The sequence below is a fragment of the Chaetodon trifascialis genome, chromosome 18, assembly GCF_039877785.1.
Source record: "Chaetodon trifascialis isolate fChaTrf1 chromosome 18, fChaTrf1.hap1, whole genome shotgun sequence".
In the NCBI taxonomy this organism is placed as follows: domain Eukaryota; kingdom Metazoa; phylum Chordata; class Actinopteri; order Chaetodontiformes; family Chaetodontidae; genus Chaetodon; species Chaetodon trifascialis.
Genome location: NC_092073.1, coordinates 7700518 through 7720509, shown reverse-complemented (window position 1 = coordinate 7720509; position 19992 = coordinate 7700518). Strand labels below are relative to the sequence as shown.

The 19992-nt window shown below is 43.0% G+C and overlaps 2 protein-coding genes across 3 annotated transcripts in view; one reads left to right on the top strand and one right to left on the bottom strand.

Annotated features, from left to right (window-relative positions):
* The window catches only part of LOC139346483 (crystallin J1B-like), a 394609-nt gene that overhangs the window by 62044 nt on the left and 312573 nt on the right, over positions 1-19992 (bottom strand). The window lies entirely within an intron of this gene.
* LOC139346553 (guanine nucleotide exchange factor VAV3) overlaps positions 1-19992 on the top strand; it is an 81030-nt gene that overhangs the window by 49804 nt on the left and 11234 nt on the right. For both annotated transcript variants that reach the window (XM_070985681.1, XM_070985680.1), the window contains exons 14-23: positions 663-795; positions 4406-4515; positions 8304-8405; positions 9831-9922; positions 11887-11909; positions 12993-13011; positions 15067-15197; positions 17753-17818; positions 18422-18456; positions 18675-18791. In XM_070985681.1, coding sequence (XP_070841782.1) covers positions 663-795; positions 4406-4515; positions 8304-8405; positions 9831-9922; positions 11887-11909; positions 12993-13011; positions 15067-15197; positions 17753-17818; positions 18422-18456; positions 18675-18791 — 828 coding nt within the window. The remainder of the gene's footprint in view (positions 1-662; positions 796-4405; positions 4516-8303; positions 8406-9830; positions 9923-11886; positions 11910-12992; positions 13012-15066; positions 15198-17752; positions 17819-18421; positions 18457-18674; positions 18792-19992) is intronic.

Genomic DNA, 19992 nt, shown 5'->3' with positions numbered 1-19992 from the left:
TAATGACAGTCAGGTGAAGTGGTTGGAGAAGTGCCAGAGTGTGCTTTACTTTCAGCCAAGAGTGCTGCTAGAAACAGAAAAGATGTTGATGTCTTTGTGGCTTGTGAGCGAAGTACAAAATCAAGTGAATAATTGCTGGTGAATTACAATCGACCACAATCAATAAGTACATGATGCTTGTCACGTTTTTGGCATTTAGCTGATGCTTCTGAAGGATCTCCAGAATAACAACCAACCAGTAGTATGTTTTTTTTAATCTCATGAGCAGATTAAACTCCAGTTGTGGGTCAGGTACAGTGTAACCCTTTTTGAGGCTACATAATGCTCCTTCTTCATCAGAAAGATTGCATTGTTAGTCCTGCCCTTCTTCTGCAGCGGGGTTAGGATTAGGATTATGCCGGCCCAGCACTTGTCACCTACCATGATGAGCTGTCTCCTGTATCTGGAAACAGCAGCATGAGGCAGTCCGTACCTGGAAAGCCATGACAGTAACTGAAGAGGCTTTTTCTGACACACAAAAAAAGTCCAAACCTTTTTTATACTCAATTTTTCAATAACAAAGGTATTTAGTCATAACCACACCGAGTTCCAGACAAATACAGTGCGATCATCATCATTTGGTGATCGTCAAAAACCTTTACATGATGCTCTTTGGGCCGCAGGCACATCTTCGTGTTCGATGCGGCGGTGATTGTATGCAAGCGTCGAGGAGACAACTATGAGATGAAAGAAGTGATCGACCTGCACCTCTTCAAGATCACAAACAACCCCACGTCGGACAAGGAGAACCGAAAGGTCAGCACGCTCACGGATATGGTCTCCATCGAGACTCGGCCATGTTGTTGTTTCATTGTGGCATCAGTGCAGAGAACCCCCGACCAGAGAACAGGGTGTGATGCATTCAAGTTGTAAGAATTCTTCAGAGACATTTTAACCTTAAAGCACAGGCGCAACTGACAAGATTAGCGACGGCTCTGTTTCCTGGGTAACGACGAATCTTCATAGCCGTGGCTTTGTTATATTTAGCTGTCTCTGAGGCATTGATCACAGCCACAATTAACTAATGTTATTAGTTACACCCGTGTAAATCTCCACCGCAAGACAGGTCTAGTGTTTGAGTGATTATCAGCACTCTTTGGTTTTTACAGGTCATGATGTGCAGAGAGGCGGATTACACACAGGGGAAGTCAAGAAACACGACTGAGAATGTATTTACAGCTGTGTTATTGAGATGTATTACAGCACAGGATTGAATGAGAAAAATAGCAAAAATACACTTTAGGTTTCACTGATCTCTTATAGTTTTGTTAAGGAAAGCCACAACATGGTAAGGTGCACATGAGTCGGTGTCCCAGGTGAATTCCCCCTTCCTCGCCACGTACTTCAGCAGACACACGTTTTCAGGTTTCCGATCTGGTTGTCACCTCGCTAACATCTTTCAGTTGTTCCATCGTTTTTCTTTTCTGTTTCTTTGGCAGCATCACATCTCTTTGTGAGCATCTCCTCTTTAGTTACAAGAGAGTAGCTCCATTCTGCTTTTGGCAAGGCCACAGCGATGATGTTTTACATCAGACGTGCAAAAAACAAAAAAAAATTAGGCTCAATTAAATCAAACCAAAGCCAGAAAGGAATAAAATTGGTTGCTTTTTTTCTTGCCAAGTTTGCAGACAGCATTTATTGCTCCAATTTGCCCAAATATTTGGAGCACACAGTCTTCATTGTGCTTGCACACGAAATTAAGATCATTCATCAATGAAAACGTGGGCTCTGGATTTAACCCGTCAGTAATTCTGACAGTCAAACAATTTATTTCTTCAGTAGCAGCAACCCTTGGTTCAGATATGTCACAAAGTGCGCTTCACACATCTAATTTTATCATTTGTACCTTAATTAGGAAGCCTGATTTTCTCAGGTCTGGTTGGTTTGTCGGTTGGAATCCACACTGATTCATTTCGTTGACTTAAGAAAACAAATGTCTTGAGCATTTAGCTTTTAATTTTATGCTGTGTTATCACCTTTTCCAGAAAGCAGTGACCCGCTTAAAGCTGTGATTTACGGCGATTTAAAACAGCTTCTGTAACACAGCTTCTGATGACATTGAATTTCACCCGCGGCTGTGTGTCCATCCTAATATTAGAACGATGGAGCGAGCGTGTGCTGCTTTTTCATCTCTGCCTCTGTTGCCATTATATACAGTGAAAAAACAGTCGCAGAATGTACTAAAACAAAAAGAACAAAACAAGCATCTCATATAACAGCCAATCAGCTGTAATGGATTGAAGTCTTGCACCGTTGAGTCCATTATTGCCTCTTTATGACTGAGTCAGCAAAGTTCAGAAACCATGTTGGACTCCTGACAAACCAATTAGCGGCGCTACTTCAGCGTAATGAGCACCCATAACAATTTATCAGATAAACGCGGGTTCATAAAATTGAGTGAAATCTGAGCTAACTTGCTTCTTGACAGCATTTTATAAGCACCTGCACCAAACTCTACAACTCACTGCTACCTTTTGTGCACTGAATCCTCTGATGTGCCACTAAAATAAACTACATGCAGAAATCTTTCCAGCTCATAAAACAGACAACAAAACCATCAACAGAAAAGAGTCTTAAATAATTTCGTACGTGCTCGTTCCAGCACATGTTTTACATTGTCTCGTTCATTTAGCAGCATAATACTGAAACACTGTTAGACTAGAACAGTCTGCCTCCTCCCAGATGGTGTTATCATTAAACCTCGCTTTGGGCCTGACTACACACACACTCGCACGCACGCACACACACGCACATGCAGACAGTGAATACTAAGTGCCAAATGGTGAAAAATATTGCCAATCATAATGAGGAATGATATCTACGGCGTGCCAGGAAACAATGATTTGGGCAGTAATGATGTTGTAAATAGAGACATTAGTAGGCTTAAACCCATATGGGCTTCTATAGTTATTTTTTATGAAACTTTCAGTTGCCTCAGTGTCATTCACCTCTGACATGATGGATATGATGCAGTTTGTTTGATTACATATTTATTATGGAAATGCCAAAGATGACAGCGGCTGTCTGAGGGAAGGAGCAATAAGAACATTCATCAATGAAGCCAAATAATCATATTTACATGCAAGTCAGATGGCGGTAAAACCAAATAACTTTAACGTCTAATCGCTCTGAAAGTGATGTACACAGCAATAGGAAACTTTCGTGCGAACTTTGGAATGAAGCCATTTTTCATGCCCAGGCTCAGTGGAAGCCTTTGCAGCAGGAAGTGATGGAATAAATCACTTCACACGTGTCTCAGCTGTTAAAGCTGCAACAATTAGTATTCTCATATTGACAAGATTATACATTGATCAGATTAGTATGTGTAAGGTGTCGCTCACAGTGACTAACCAGCAGATCACTCGACTCTACAACTCTGAACTACTAGTAGCGATAGCTCGTAAACATGCCAATTGGTGGAACCCAAAACGGAGCTCAAAGGAGTTAAAAAAAAGTATTAGACATCTCTGAATGAATGCTCGTGTCGTTCAGGGTCTTCAAGCTCGTATCAACTTAAAACCTGATGCCAACATTATATTCACAGCTTGTTTCTGCTGCCCCCAAGTGGCCCCCAATTTAAGAAGATGAGCATAGAAAAACTTTATCAGCCTGGATATGTGATCCTTTTAAATGCCAAAGATAAACCAACCATATAAACGATCTAAACTGACAGAAAGACAGACAAACACCTCCCCCTCCTCTTTACAAATTGGTAGCTAGAGATATCTTTGCTGAGCGTGAGTCTCGGCGTCCACTGGGAATGCCTCTGTAGAGGGCTGCTTTCCTTTTGTCTTTTCTTTCTATAGCAAAGATGAGCCTCCCTGACAGCACTGCGAGCTTGGCATGTTTTTAGCCTTCAGAGCTGAGTGCTAGAAGTTCAAAATCACAACAAGGAGCCATAAAAAGTGCATCTCACAAGCATCTGTTTAGTGATGCTATCTGAAAAACAGAGGCATGTGTTGACACAGAGGCTAATAGACAAATATTTAGCCTTTGAAGTGGGTAATGGTGCATGATTACAGGCCCACTCACTACTTGGGTCTGTGCATGCTGTCTGATGCCCAGCAGTTATATGGCACAGCTACCTCACACTATTTTCCTCTTCTCCTTCATGCTCTTCTTCTGTGTTTTGTCTCTGTCTGTCAGTTCTGCCGCCCTCCAACCCTTCAGCCTTTGTGTTTGCTCTCCCCGAGGCTTCCCTCTTTCATTTTGCATCTCTTTGTCTCCATCTGTCTCCCCGCATCCTGTCTCCTTCAGCTCCTGCCCCCTCCTGCTCCATTTGTCTTTCACTCAAACCCTCAATCTATTTATTCGCAGTCGTTTTATTTTCGGTCTCAAATGTGTGTGTTTTTGTGTGCCGTTGCAGTGGTCCTACGGATTCTACCTCACTCACAACCAGGGCCAGAGCGGCTTTGAGTTCTTCTTCAAGACCAAAGAGCTGAAAAAGAAGTGGCTGGAGCAGTTTGGCATGGCCATGTGAGTGCGCTTTGTCTGCGAGTGTGTGCGTTTATGCGTGACAGTGTGATAAGAGTGTGTGTCTTTTTTTGCCTCAGCTGCATTTTGTCACAGCATCAAAGCCCAAACGTTTCCCGTCCTGTTATTCAAGTTGGGCTACTTGATGATTTATGAGGGACAGGGAAAAGATGAGCAGACGATAAGATGCACACAAATGCACAAAAAACGCGTTTTAAAAATGCATTTTGCATCATCAAAATGTCAAAATTTTGAATCCAGCTGTCCAGTTTTATAGTGTTTAATAAACATTTAGCACTGCATATCCAAAAAACGCCATTGATTAAATTTAGTGCCAGAGTCAGGCGTGTGTAGTTAAACTGCATCAACCAGTCTACATCCTGAACTGGATCCAAATTCATCTAAACTGACTGACAAACTGGTGCCAAGAATGACAAATGGAACTATAGTGTTTCACTCGTAGAGCCAAGAAAGACAAATGACTGACTAATGGTCTCAAAGATATTCTACCCACCGCTCTGCTTTGGACGGTACATGCCTGACATACTGCATTGGGTAAACCATAACTGTAGTCTTACTGTAGTAACCACAGTTAATAAGACATGACAAAAAGTGTTTTTAATGAGTTTCAAAAACAGAAAAGTGAAGCTCTTATACCACGCGAAGGACTGCGAACATGCAGCTTGTTGTGTGAGCCTGGTGTTTGGTGTACAGTAGGGGGCCAGGACTCAATTCTCTCATTTCAAACCATGAAATTCAATAAAATTAGTATCGCTTCGTTCAGCATGCCCAAGAAGTGGTTATGAAATTGGCACCAGAAACATATCGACAGCTTGCACAGCAAAGCAGCTTCTAACGAGAGACGCTGGTGAGTTGCATTATGGGAAATGTGAGATTGAATATTTTATTCCTTTAGATATAGCTTTAAATTTGTCATGCCCAAAATAATCTTTTTCATTGTAAAGCTAGGAAACATTTTAGACCATCATGGAATACTAAACTCCACTAAATGGACTTAAATCTTCTTAAAGACAACCCATGCAGCTTTGGCCATTTCCTCAATACATCCAGTATAGATGTGCAGCAGACATGGTAGCTATTACTTCATAAGTCCCTTCATAGCTATGCTAGTCCATGCACAAACCCCTCTGATGAGCAGTCTGCAGACAAAAACCATCATCTCCCAGTCCTCCCAGTCCTCTTGTGCCTCCTTTAGTTTAAAATGATACCAGCCCTTTGATTTAGACAATCGTGACACCAGCAACAATTAGTTAAGAGCAGCGGTGGCCTCAAGCAGGTGCAATTACAACGGAAACGTAGAAATAAAAGGTGAGGAAAAATGGAATAATGAAATGAAAAGGAAAATCTGTGAAATACGATCTTCAAGCTCCAAAGTAAAGCAACAGGCCTTAAAAGAAAGAGAAGAAGAAGCAGGAAGCCGAAGCGTGCTGCGATATGAGAAAACAGGGGCTTTTGGGGCTGAATTAACGAGCTACGAGAATAGAGAGGCGTTACCAGATAATCACATGCTCCCACTGCGATGCTTCATAGCTGATCTGTGAACAGTTGTTTTCTCACGTGTCACCTTTATTTCCAAACCGCCCACTGTGGGCTAGAGACGCTGCTCCGCAAGCTGAGTGCGCGAAAAGGAAAGACAAACTGTTGCTCAGACAGCAGCGAGCAGGAGCTCCATCCTTGAAAGTCAGAAGAAGACTCGGAAATACAATATGACTTTTTTCATTTAGCGAACTTAAAATTCCGGCGGGGCAAGGTTGGGCCGTACAGAGTTATGCCGGGAAGCTTTTAAGGCTTCAATGCACAAGGGAAGTAGTGGAAGTGGAGGAGGCCAGTCATCCTCTCAAAGTCAAGTCGAAAGAAAAAGGAAGCTCAGGGGGTTTCTAGTGGGTTTTTGTTCTAAACATGCCCCAGCAACATATTAATTATCTTTCAATGTGATTGTTTTTATGGCAGAAGTGGAACCACTTTCTTTACAGTGGCATGCAATTCGAGTTTTCTTCAGCAAAAAGTAGATATATTGGTTGACCCCAGTACAGAGGAGAGGACACCACAGAAGCGCTCCGTTTCTTCTTTCTCCCGCCTCTCCGCCGTTCGTCCTATATTCCAGAGAAAATGTCGCAGCGCTTGCAGTTTGACTAATTATTTGAGTTTCAAAAGTAGCACCTGTGCATATTAAGCGAAAGGCTTATGCAATAATGTCATCATGTCGAGCTGTTGAAACACAAAGGGAGACCTCTTAAATGTGAAATAAACAGGCCTTTGCGCTACAGGCAGACTCTCTCTCTCTCTCTCTCTCTCTCTCTCTCTCTCTCTCTCTCTCTCTCTCTCTCTCTCTCTCTCTCACACACACACACACACACACACACATGCATCTGTGTCCCAAGGGGCCAAGAACACTTCTGTGTTCACTTCAAGCAGACCTTGCCTGTCTACTTGCAATTCTCTCCTCCCCACTTCAAAGAACTGTATCAGTGAAATGCTCCTCTTGCCATGGATGAGAGTTTGTTGGCTGCAATTATAAGCGAAAAAGGTTTTATATTATTTCATATTATTTTCCTTGTTTCTCTTTTACTTTGAAATTTACGTTTGCATCAAAGGTTTTCGAAAACTGGAACAAAATGGCACAAACTCATTTTCATGTACTGGTCATTTCTTACAGTGGTGGTCGATCTGTGGTGAGTCTTCACTCTTCAGTGTTCATATATATCCCTTTATGATAAAGGTAGCTTTTAAATGCTGGTTTTTGACAAGCAGAGAGCAGAGACTATACTCAAAACTCAGTGGTGCATTCAAGGACACACCTAATACTTGAGATTTGGCTGACTCTGCATTTTGAATGCAAGAAACAAGCAGATTTGCATTACTCTTTTGAAACCTTTCTTCATTGTTTGTCCTCTGGATTTTGGTTTTCTGACATCATAGTTCATGAAAATAATTTTTTTTGGCAGCTGAGTGCACCGTTAATTCATCAACAAGTGTTTTTTGAACAAGTTTGTGCTTGAACTGCATCAGCATGTGGTGATAGTGCCTTAAAGGTGCTTTAATGTCTACTGTCATGGACTACTTACTGTATCAGCTTCCTACAAGTGGTCTTGTAGGATCTTTGTAGGTATGAAATCAGTCCAAACAATAATGCTGTATTTCAGAAAATGTTTTTTTTTTTTTTTAACTTTCATAATGCAAACACAGCGAGAGGCAAACCTGTGCAACAAAATTATAACACATCACATAACCCTTCTCCAGTACACCATGCTGTCTTCACCTCGCCACATGTGGTGATTGACAGTATAATACTAATATAATACATACAACAGCAATAGCATACACTTCTTACACATTGCCATATTTACTCTAAATGAGCCATACATAAATACAATTGGTTATAAATGCAAAATACATATTACATATTACCATCTTTTCAGAATATTCTGTAGCAAATACAATTAGTTAAAGAATACACTGTGAAAGGTGAGATAATGTATATTTAGTATCTATAGTGGTCTGTAAGTGAGAGAAGTCAGAGTTGGAGAAAGTACATGCACAATGGATGATGAATAATGATAAGCTAAAATATGTAAAACCAGCAGTCTGGTCCTTTTGGGGTTCGGTGCTGTTCGAAGTTAGAAGGGCGCTTGGATTACTCGGTCAGACGCTCTCTATGTACAGTGACATTTCAAAGAAACGTCAGTGCTTGCAGCAGAATCACCCGTTCACATCCTCTAAATGTACGTTTTCATGGGTCTGTTGTTTGTTGTGGGTTCTGTCTTATTTAGATCCAACATTCGTCCTGAGAACGCCACCCACAACTTCCACGACTTCCATATGCACACCTTTGAAAGGATCACCTCCTGCAACTCTTGCCACATGCTGCTGAGGTGAGAGGCCAGTTATTATTCACGCACACACGCACACACATGCACACGCCGTGGAAGCAGCACAAAATCTCTTCAAGGCTATCGTCAAACATAAAGACTGAGGACGAGACGTGGACCCTTTCCCTTCAGACGACTGTCAGGAGTCCTTTGAAAGACCTCCAGTCCTCCTATTCCTCTCCAGTGTACCCTAACAATCTATTCGTCACTTTCCTTTTGCTCCTCTCTTCCTCTGCACATGTGCCTGCGTAACACAAAGTTTCTTTTGAATTCGCTGAATGGTGCTGGCACCCAGAGGACTGCGCCTCATGGTCCTTCTCACATCGAGAACGACTGAGTGGTTTCACCTACCGAGGACGGCAAAGAAAAATGTCTGTCACACTTCAGCACTTCTTCAAGGCGATGGATGGGGAAAGGGGACAAGGTTATTGCACTGTGAATATACAGAGCCCGCTGCTGAATTCACCAGCATCTTTCTGAGGATATGAGAAAAACAAGAATAATGCAGGGAAGGTCTCAAAAAGCATCTGAAGCGCTGTGTTTTCTTTAGGATGGTGCTATTTTCATGATTAATTCTCCAGATTGGTCATTAGATTAACTTGAAAAGACTCAACAGAAGACACACAAGAGACTTATAATGCTTTATGATCATTTTTAGAATAGCACAGATCTTGCTGAGGCATTGTGTCATTAATCAGGAAAACACAGTGCACACAAATATTCAGTCAAGTGTCTAATAGAAGTTTTAAAAAAGATTTCCTTTCATGTGATTTCAGACGAATTGTGAAGGTTTCATAAGGGCGCTGTCCTGCTGGCTCAAATTCACATGTTCAGACACACTTCCCCCAGTGCCATGCACACACCCTGTAGTTCTGAACTGAGCAAAAAAAAAAAAAAAAAAAATCACAGCATACCTGCGCTTTAACTCCATGCTAGTTTTCTCAAAGAGGTTAAACAGGCAATTAGCTGGAGAGCGGAGCAGAGCAGTCCTTCCTTTCATGTCATTTTAATTAGGGCCTCTGAGATGGATATGTAAATGAAAAACAGAGCTGCTCCCGTCTGTGTGTGCATATGTGTGTGTATGCACATCATTTTCACCAGCATGTCTGATTGTCAGTATTTATTAGATATGAGATGATAGTGTTTGGTTACCTACCCACCACCCCTTCGGTGGCTTCGGTAGAAAGTATTAAATTCTCGCTGGTGCCCTCCTGCTGCTGCTGAGCTGGCAATTCAGCGTTCAGCCTTGAAGACCTCAAGCAAAGTGAGGCTTTTTGCATCAGAAAACTAACATGCTCAAAAGGGCAAAGCTAGCAGGTATGATGTGTTTAAGATCTTAGCTGAGCATGTTAGCGTGCCGACATTCGCTAATAAGCTGTGTGTTTACTGTCAGGTAATCCATGTGATGACCTTTTCTTCTGTCTGCAGGGGCATCTTTAACCAAGGCTACCTGTGCTCAAAGTGTGGTTTAGGTGCCCATAAAGAATGTCTGGCCCGCTTTGGCTGCTGCGGAAAAACAGGTAAGACGCCATTGTTTTAGTCTTTCGCTTTATTGCACAACCTCACGCCAGTCACATCTGCAGCAATTCTGCACTTAACAAGGGTTTTCAAGGGAGTCCTGAAATCTAATTATATGAACAAGAGTGCGCTTTAATAGCAGTGTGAGCATAATGACAGAAGACACACAGCGGTAAATAAAACCTGATGTAAAAGTGTCTCATGTGACTAATTATAGGTATGAGCTAGATTTGTTTCAGTGTGATTAAAAAGCTGCACAGTGACATTCTGAAAAGGATCGCATCGAGTGGAATTGTGGGAATTAGAGGGTTTGCTCTAAATAAATATAAACTTAACTAGTTGCCCTTATTTCTCCCATTCCAAGTATTGGATCAGTATTGCAGATATTCATTCAAAAGCTCCCCTCCTTCCCTGGGTGGTTCTGACACTTCAGAACACCTTAAAGGCAATGTCACGCTGTATCATTGTACCGATCCCCAAAGCTTAATAGTAGTTTTACAGAGGAGTTTTAAGAAACTCTTGACTTTTTTATTATACCCCTGTTGTGTATCTGTCACTCAGCAGCTGGTGCAGGAGCACTGACAGCTCTGAAAGAAATGGAGGGAAAACTTCAGACATGCAGAATGAAAAGAAGGCCTTCAGAAACCAGCGTAGCATGTCCTCTGCATGTGTGTGACAGTGTGCGTGCGAGAGAGAGAGAGAGAGAGAGAGAGTGCAAAGAGGTGAAAATAAACTAAACCGACACTTTTTGTTTATGGAAGTTCTTTCAGGTTTTGAAAATGCACGCTTGTGTTCTCAGAGCACTAAAACTCTGCACAGTGTTTCGACAACCGAGCGAGCACGGCCTGCACACTCTGCGCCCGTAACACTGCGTGTCGCAATTGTCTGTGTTTGTATTCCCCGTGGCAAGCTGCCAGCTCCTGTTGGACCTGGCATCTGTCATGGTGCTATCAGGTCGCAGAGGCAATAACGCCACTGCCAGGCCCACCTGGGCACAGTGTGTACCTGAGTAGATTTGGGCGACACCGGCGGCGGCAGAGCTGGTGAAGACAGGGATGTCGGTTTGAATTCCCACTCTCATTACTCTGCACAGTATTCACCCTCTGCTGGTACAGGAAAATGTACCATATACAAGTATTTTTTTGAAGTCTTAAACTTCAGAAACTCCTAAAAGTAGAGCTCCTTGTTTACAGTAAAGGGAGACATTTTCATTTGCTGCTTCCTTCTCGGTTGCACCACCTTTTGCTGATCAACACTGAACGTTATTCACTGTCATGCTCAGAAAGCCACCACAAAGCTTGCATTAACTGATTTTGTCAATTCACCAGCAGGACTGCACGAACACACAACACTCTCATAGTCTCATAGTATAGGGTTATGTGTGTGTATTGTGTGCCAGAGATAAGCCTTGTTTACCAGCATTTGTCTCTGTTATCGGCTCCCTCGACAGATGTTTGCGCAACAGGTCAAAGTTCACTTGGGAAACAACAGGCCTGCTGAGAGAAGTGCGTGTGTGTGTGTGCGTACGCCTGTACAGTAGGTACAGCACATATATTTGTGGCTTTCTGACAGCTAGCATGTGTGTTAGCGTGGAGGTATGTGTGTGTTAATACAATTGCTCTGTTTGTACAAGTACAGGAGTATGAGTGTGTGTGTGCAAAGGTGTGTGCTTGTGTGTGTCTTGGGGGTGTAACCCATCCCTCAGGGAGCCAATGAAAGAAACTGGTGGAGCAAAAACCTCAGGCCTGCCCCCCCCCAACCCCCCCACCCCCAAGCCTCGTTACCTCCTCTATCCTGGCTGTCAGGTAGTGGCAGCGCAGCAAAACAAAGCGAACCATGATCAGACACAAGCGTCCGCCTTCTCCACTAATGAGGGACTGTTGCCTTGTACCGACGAGTGTGTGCAAGTGTTTGCGTGCACCCGCTAACCCGTCATTCACTGTGCCTGTTCTCAAACTTCTTTCAGATCCTGGCTCCGTCAGAACTCAGGTGAGCTGTTGCTGTGCCTGCGTGTGTGTGTGCGTGTGTGTCCATGCTGATGTGTATGCTGTCTGCTGCTCGCCTCCTCTCCAAAGCTGTACTGCACTTTGAAGACTGCTCTCTCCTGCAGCTATTTGCCAAGGAGACTCCAATTGACTTAACTTGCTGCAGCCCACCTGACGTGAGAAACGAGAATGTTTTTGCAGATTTACCCCGAGTTGTCTCCGTGCGATTGACTGCTACAATGCTCACAAGCATCCCCAAGCAGGAAATTAGACTGAGCTTACAACAGTTTACTTGTAGAATGCCAATAACTGTGGTTAAAACTGCACAAATTGTCTCAGCTCATCAGCAAAAACACAGAACTGGGGCGACAGTGACAAGTGTCCCAATGGCCCAGAGTTTATTTCTGGTGTCAGGCTCTATATAGTAAATAATGAGACGTGTTCTTTTGCACAAAAAGTGCAAAACACAAATTCAAAAGGCAAAATCCAAACTCGACCAACTGCTCTTATGCAATGCACACAAAAAGTCTGCATGAATGCAGTGTGTTTTGTTCTTATCTCTGGTAGAAGCAGTAGTAGTAAAAGACATGCAATTTTCCACCTTCACCAACATTCTTAAAAGTAATTATTCACAGAAATCTTTGTATTTACCTATAAAAATCACACCTATTCTCTGCATCTTTGTAATGTTTCTGCTGCGGAGGGACACGCAGCAGTTTCCATGTGGTGTCACTGCACGCGATTTTAATATGTCATGAGGCGTCATCCGTGCTGTGCCCGCTGCATGTGGTCTGTATAGGGGAGATAGCATGCTGGGTTAAAATATTAATTCTGTGTGTGTAGCAGTAGGCGGGTGTATTCATAGTGCACATAGGCTGTGCGTACTCACCTCAAAGAAGTATAGCTAATAATTGATTTAGTAGGCTATAAGGTTGCAGTGGACGGCGATGTAGGTTACACTGTCACCGTGGCACGGATTTGTGTGTGCTAGTGATGCTGAAATGAATGAGTTTAGAATCAGTGGAGAAAAGTTGAAAACACCCATCTGCCCGTTTCAGCGTGTAACCATCTCTGTGTGTTTTTTCAGGGCAAAGATCGAGATCAAGGTGAGAAATTCACATCACAGCACCAGACATCCTCTCACACATCCTTCTCTTCCTCCACTGTCTGTTTTTTTCCTCATTGGCTTTCTTTGGGTGCAATGACACTGCTGCTCTGTGCTGCTCAATTGACCAGATTTGATAATCCATGCAGCCACTGAAATGCACAAATAGTGTATATCAGCATGCTGCAAGTTATTGTGGTGCTGCAAATACAAGCACGCCCATTATATGAACCAGGAAAGAATATGTACTTTGAGGTTATTTGTCGGGACTGGCAATAGGTTTGCATGAATTGCTCCTTGCATGGCGTCATGATTCTTTTTTTCCGTATCAGAGGTAAGCTGGCTCAGTGGTGGTGCACCTGGTAGCTATTGCAACAGCTGCGACTCAGTCTCTGACTATGAAAGGCTCATGTAAACAGCTGAAGCTGAGTTAAACCTAAATCAGAGTGCATAACATAGCACATAACAGGGCGTGTGCGGTAAATGCAGTAAATGCAGCCGTTGTATTTCTGCCTCCCTCCTTTTGTGGATTCCTGTCTCTCAATCTTTCTCCAACAGAATGGGAATAACATACAGCATCCTTTGAATTGTGTGTGTATGTGTGAGCCTACGCTACACTAAGGGCCTTTAATCTCTCATAAACCTGGCTTCAACACTCATTTTTCCAGCCTCCATCCATTTTGCTGCAGAAAATCATTTCTGACTGAAGACGCATTAAAATCAATAGGCATTTGATTGCCCCAGCCCTTGGCGCTCCATAATATTTCGATGCCGCTCTCCTTGTCTGTTTTCAAAGGTGCACTAACACTTGGCTTGTCCTTGTGTGGATAGGAATGCAATTCATGCCCCCAAGACTCAATTCTCCATGGCCCTGTGTCTTTAGAAGTCCTATTCAGGCAAGCTAGCACATGTCAGGCTGCCAGCCTCAGTGCTACAGTGCTGGAACAGACCCTGAAAGAGAAACAAGGCAGATATAGATGTATTAGCTTTCAGCACAGTGTTGCTGACTTCTCTCTTATTTGCCTGAAGCTTCACCCTTTATTCATGCTCATACTTGATTTTTGTTTTTTCTCATATTGTGTTCCCAACCAACACTAAGGCCACACGATGCAGAGAAAGATATGCACGTTTCATTTTATTGTTAGGCATATGAGATGTAGAGTGCTTCATAACACACATCTAATGTAGTTCCACTGATTCCTTTGGTCATTAACGGCATCAAAGTTGGCCACTGTGCAAAATTAAATAGCACTGACTGAGTTCATTCCAACAAACAAATTCCACTTGATTAAAATTTGCTTCTTCAAGTGCCACTACAAACCTTTACTACTATGTAATGTATTGCCTCAGAAGTAGTATGCTTCAATTACTCCTTCCATTGGTAATTGTTGCAGCTGAGGAAAAAGTATGCATGCTACAGTATGAGCTAGCTAAGAAAAAGGAGGGAAATTGTGACAGAGCGTCTCCTAAGACAATATCATTACCAAGCATAGTATACTGAAAAACATCACACCAGGAGGCCAGAATCCATGGAGCAGCAGTACAGTGTCCACAGTGAAACATGCTTATCTTATCTACATGTCTGGTAACCAGCCATGCACTGCACGCAGAGTGCACTGTTGCTTATCTCTAACACGATAATGAGTAATGGGTCCAAATTATTATCAAGGGCAGTTCACCTGTGAAAAGGGTTGTCTCTGTGTGCAAGCACACGTGTATACTCCCTCTCATTAGCACCCTTAATGGGGCCATGAATAGTTCAGTAGAGCAAAGATGCACCTTAAGAATGGCAAACATGCCCTTTTTGACCTGACGCCACATAATACGTGCATGCATGCACATACATGCACATGGATTGTCTCATGTGGAGCCAGGCACTCATGCTTAAAGGAATCAAGCTGAGGAAATTTAAGAGAAGAACAGTTTGATTACACTCTCAATTCAGTTCAATTTATTTAATTTGAAACCCACAGGAAAAAGCATGGAATATATATTATATATATCTAGCACTGGTTCAGTCGGCAGTATTCAGGAACCAACTGTATTCCTCTTGCAGGTCTGCCCAAGATGCTGGTAATCAGGAACTACTTTGGTGTGCCGAGCCCTACGTCTGGTCCAGCACTCAGCATCCAGACGGGTGACATCATCGAATTAATCTGCGCCGACCTTCACAGCCCCTGGTGGCAGGTCAGAGGTCACACTATGTCTTAATCACATACAGCACAATGCTAAAAGATGGACCTACTGTATTTACATCTCCCATTCCCTCCACTGTCAGTCCATCTAACCCTTATCCTGACCTCATATTCTGTAATAGGTTGAGAATGATGTATGGGTTTGTCAGGTCTGCCTTTTGTCAGATCTGGTATAGTCAGGATGGCGGCTGTTATTATTAAAAGGATTTTGCATCAGCGTTCTGTGTATCAGCTTCCTCATCAGTCAGATATATATTTATGTCAACATACGTGTGTCAAAATAGCATTCAGGTTGTATTTCTGGTGTAACAAGCTAATAGGCTGCACGTGAAAATAGAATTCTTAGTAACATGCAGTCATCCACTGACAATTATACACACAGCACAGTGCGTCTTATCAGGAAGTTAACTCCCACACGCTGGAAATGTTTGTTTGCTTTATGCAAGCAGTTACTGTTATGTGGCAACACGTGCGATTTAAACTTCACTGGAGGAAGAAAAAGATCGGAGCTGTGCTCTGGAAATGTGATGCAGCGGTCGCTTACTGTGTGTGTTTGAGAGAGGCTGAATCAAAGTCAACATAGTAATTAGAATCAGATTTTACCTGAGGCCTGAAAAGACATATGGTAGTATGATCAGACATGGAATGAGGAAACCAACAAATCTCACCATATTTAATGCAAAACAGTTCAAATAGATAAAGATTTCAATTAACCCCATGTAACAGCTTAACCAGGGGCAGCTCCAGCCCCACAGTCAGCAAACATTCAATATCCATCACCTTTGTAGCCAGCAGACCATAATCATTTCTGTTCTGGGGGTGCGTGACAAATAGAATCGATCACTGTAATTTCATTTCACTCAACAGCGACCATCTGTTTACTCTGTCCATGTTACCAGCTCTAATCATTATCACACTCCTAGCAAGCAGATGCACAAGGCTTTCCACAAGGACTGATAACACGTCCTGAGGTAGCAGGTGATGTGACAGCTGATGACCACAAAACCGTCAAAATGAGCTTAGCTGGCCGTGTGCTACCTGTGCCTCTGAGATTACGGCTGCGTCTGCAAACCCCTCAATCCCTCAATCCCTCATTCACTCATTCCCTGTAAAATAACCGCCAGGGTGCAAAGTGTGGGTGGTTTTGGATCTCATTATTAACCCTGAGAATCCTCTAAAATCTAAATAGTCTGCCAGTCAACAGGCACTGAGTGCATAACCTATTGGTGCTGCAGCTGCTGGCATGGTTATAGATCTGCTTACTAAACTGCAACTTTAAACAAAATAATACATGTAAACTTCTCTGTGTTGGAAATAAAGGGATTTGCTGGTCGACCACTACTCTGCACATGACCTCTCAGTATAAACTGACTCTTTGGAACAGCTCTCCGGTGTGTGGAAAGCACACAAGGTCATTTAGGCTAAAAATTGGTGTTAAGTCAGAAGATTTAGATCATTTATTAATGAAGGAGCCACGTCGAGGAGAGCTATGAGCACGAGCTTCTGCCAACAGGTCGATCTGAGTAGACGCAAACACAAGTTAAGATAAACCATGCAAGCATAGCCTTTTTGCAGATTCTGCATGAATCTTATTTAACAAATCCATTTTATTTATGCGCAGTGATAAAGGATTCAGACTGTTGTGCACCCCCACAGCTAAGAGCATGTTTGATTCCCATCTTAACAAGTGGCCCCGTTAATTAGTGACTGTCGGCCAAATGCTCCAGCGGTCTCTTGTGGCGACCGTGGATGTATTATCAGAAGCAGATACTGGACTTAAAGTTGGCGCCAACTCACTTGAATGAGAATCGCTTGCCAAACGCAGAAGCCAAAAACATTTTCCATCCTGCAGGTTAGCTTTCCTGTTGTGCGGCTGGCTGCACATGTGCATTGGCGTTTATCCTGCCGGCCCCATCGGTGCGTTCCTGCAAATATAAAAAGCTTGTACAAATTAGCTACAGCAAATGTGTTCTGAGTACACAAACACTGCATGTGTAGCAGCATTACATTTCCACACCATGTAACAGTGTGTTCATTTAAGAGACTTCATCCCTGAAAACTTATTTACTACCAACAACAGTAATTTCATGTGCAGGTTAAACCTTTCTTGATGAAAATGCACAATCCTGAATCGCAGTCATTTTTGGAGCCTCAATTTCTTTTTAGCTCTGCGTTCCGTGACTGAATTATTGTCCCATTTTAAATTCAATATTTTGTCAGTGCACAGAACAAAAACAGCATCATCAGCCGGCAGCGAATGAGTCAGTCAGAAGAGGATAACCACACTATGGCCTCCAGAAAACCCCTATTTATAAGGACTGAGTCTCGCCAGTGTTGATAAATCAAGGCACTGAGCTTAAAGAGTCATCACCACGGGGGGAATAAGGAACTCATCCTCTTTCCCTCTTTCCTGCCAGCCATTATTTCAACAATAGTTAACTAGGGCTGTAAATTTACACTGCTCTGTGTTGCAAGCTAATTGTTCCTGAATTATGGAGACAGAGTCAGCCAGATGTACATAACGCAATTATCTCTCTGTGGTTTCAGGGCAAAATCCTGTTGACGAAAGAGGTTGGCTTCTTTCCAAGCGATGCTGTGAAGCCTTGCCCATGTGTAAGCAGCATTTCCTTCTTCTCCTACGCTACGTTAAGGCCTGCTGTGGCAGCTTGCATTTGGCCATGTGCATTTATTAGCAGTTCAGGGATATGAGAATGGTTTTGGGGACATCTGAGGTGAGATACATAGAGAACAGCCCTCTTGAGATAAATGTGGGTTCCTGTTTTAAATCTCTTATCAATAAGACGGAAAGACCGAATGATATTGTAAAAGGAACAAGCAAGACTCAATTTTGCAAGCTGGAAAGCTGAGACCGACTATCAGTTGCTTGTTTTTGTCTTCTGTTTGTTTAAACTTCTCAACCGCTGCATAGTCATGTTCAGTTTGATAGAAAGAAAATTCACAGTATGTCCAGCTGCTTCAGGAACATGAGCCTCCCCGTAGATAACAGAATGTTATCACCATGTCAGCACCGTTGTAAAGATAAGAGGAGCATTAAGCTGTTTTGCTGGGGTTGTACAGTGTAAAGACACCTGTTTTATAGAAAACATCAGCCTGAAAACAGTACAGTGGAACTGGTGCCAAGTGCAAGACTTTACTGTACTGTTGTATTGAGGTTGAATGACTGAAAGCTTCTTCCACTTTTGCTCTTTGCTCCAGGTCCCGAAGCCCGTGGATTACTCCACTCAACCTTGGTATGCTCACAAAACTTCTATCTCAGTCTGAATGTATTAAAGCAAAGAGGTCAAAGTCTCTTGCTGAAGCTCCACTGAGCAAAACACAGCAAGTGCAGACAAATAAGCAAATTAAAAAGCTATCGCACAGCCTGTAAAGGACAATACACAGTCATCAATGGCATACAAACAGCCAATATGTGGGTCCAGTTCATCTAAATATGGCTGTTGTGTTGTAGGTTTGCAGGGCCCATGGAGAGGCTGCAGGCGGAGGCAGAACTCATCAACAGGGTGAACAGCACCTACCTGGTCCGCCATCGCAGCAGAGAGTACACAGAGTACGCCATCAGTATAAAGTGAGTCTGACATTCCCATCAAGTCACTCAAGAAAGATCAGACGGTGTCGGTGTCAGCACCTCTGATTACGGCTCTGATTACTGAACGAATGAAAACGCTGTGTGTAATGATGCACAGGAGCGCCCTTTAAATGTATTAAAAAACGGGGAACAACAAAAATAAACATTAGGAATTTGTTGTGGAAGAATTACAGGCTCGTCTTGGAGCTGCCTCTCAGGAATCATCAGATTTTATTGTTTCTCCTTAAACATGACAGAGGAGCCGCAGTCAGACGGGAAAACTGTCCGTTCGATTCGTCAGATGCCTTCAGCTAAACCACAGTATTGACCAGACTTAACTCCCAGCTATACTACACAATTTGACAGAGCGATTTATAGCTCCTCCGCAGGGCGATGTGCTTTCCCTCTGAGCCTCAGACTGTGGTTAACCATAGCGGTGTGTGCGTGTGTGTGAACTGACCAAACCAGATGCTAATCACGGCGCAGGGTCTCAGTTAAGGCACATGTAAGAGTATTCATTATGGTCTGACCTCAGGACCCACAAAACAGTCTTATTAGTTTATAATTAGAATCAAACAGCGGATTTAATCTTGGTAATGACGAATTAACCTTGGGGGTGCTAGTGACCCTACCGTGGTGTGTAACTTATCTCTGTGCATCAGATGAATGGCGTCAGTGTGTGCGCAGGCGGTGAAAAGAAACCCGTCGTATCTTGCTGTTGAGTCTCTGAGCCGGAACACTTTCCTCTACAAGGAGCCAGCACGCCTCTCTGTGAGCAACAGAAACATTCCTTTAAACTTCATTTAACTTTTTTTTTTAGACTCCTTTCTTCTCCTGCGCAGAATAGGCCGCTTTGAGTGCCTTCAAGTTCCTTCTGCGCTGAAGTCTTAATTGCTTGTGTGCACACAGACGCGGCGCTCTGAGCAGACCAGAGAACGACTGTAAGACTGTTCAAGGTTATTAAAACCTCCCCATGAAAGAGAGAAGCGGGGTAGAAAGAGAAGGCTCCGCTGTGGGAACGACAACGTTTAAACAGCGTTACTCACAAATGGAAATGCCCTCTGCTTCATTCCCTGTTTCTCAGGGTAGAGCTGCCAGAGGAGTTTTGATGATTGTGTCCAAATAGCCAAGAGACCCCAGTTCTGTACAAATTAAGTTTGAACATTTTAACTTAAGGTATTCTTCAAAAGCAGAGACAGCT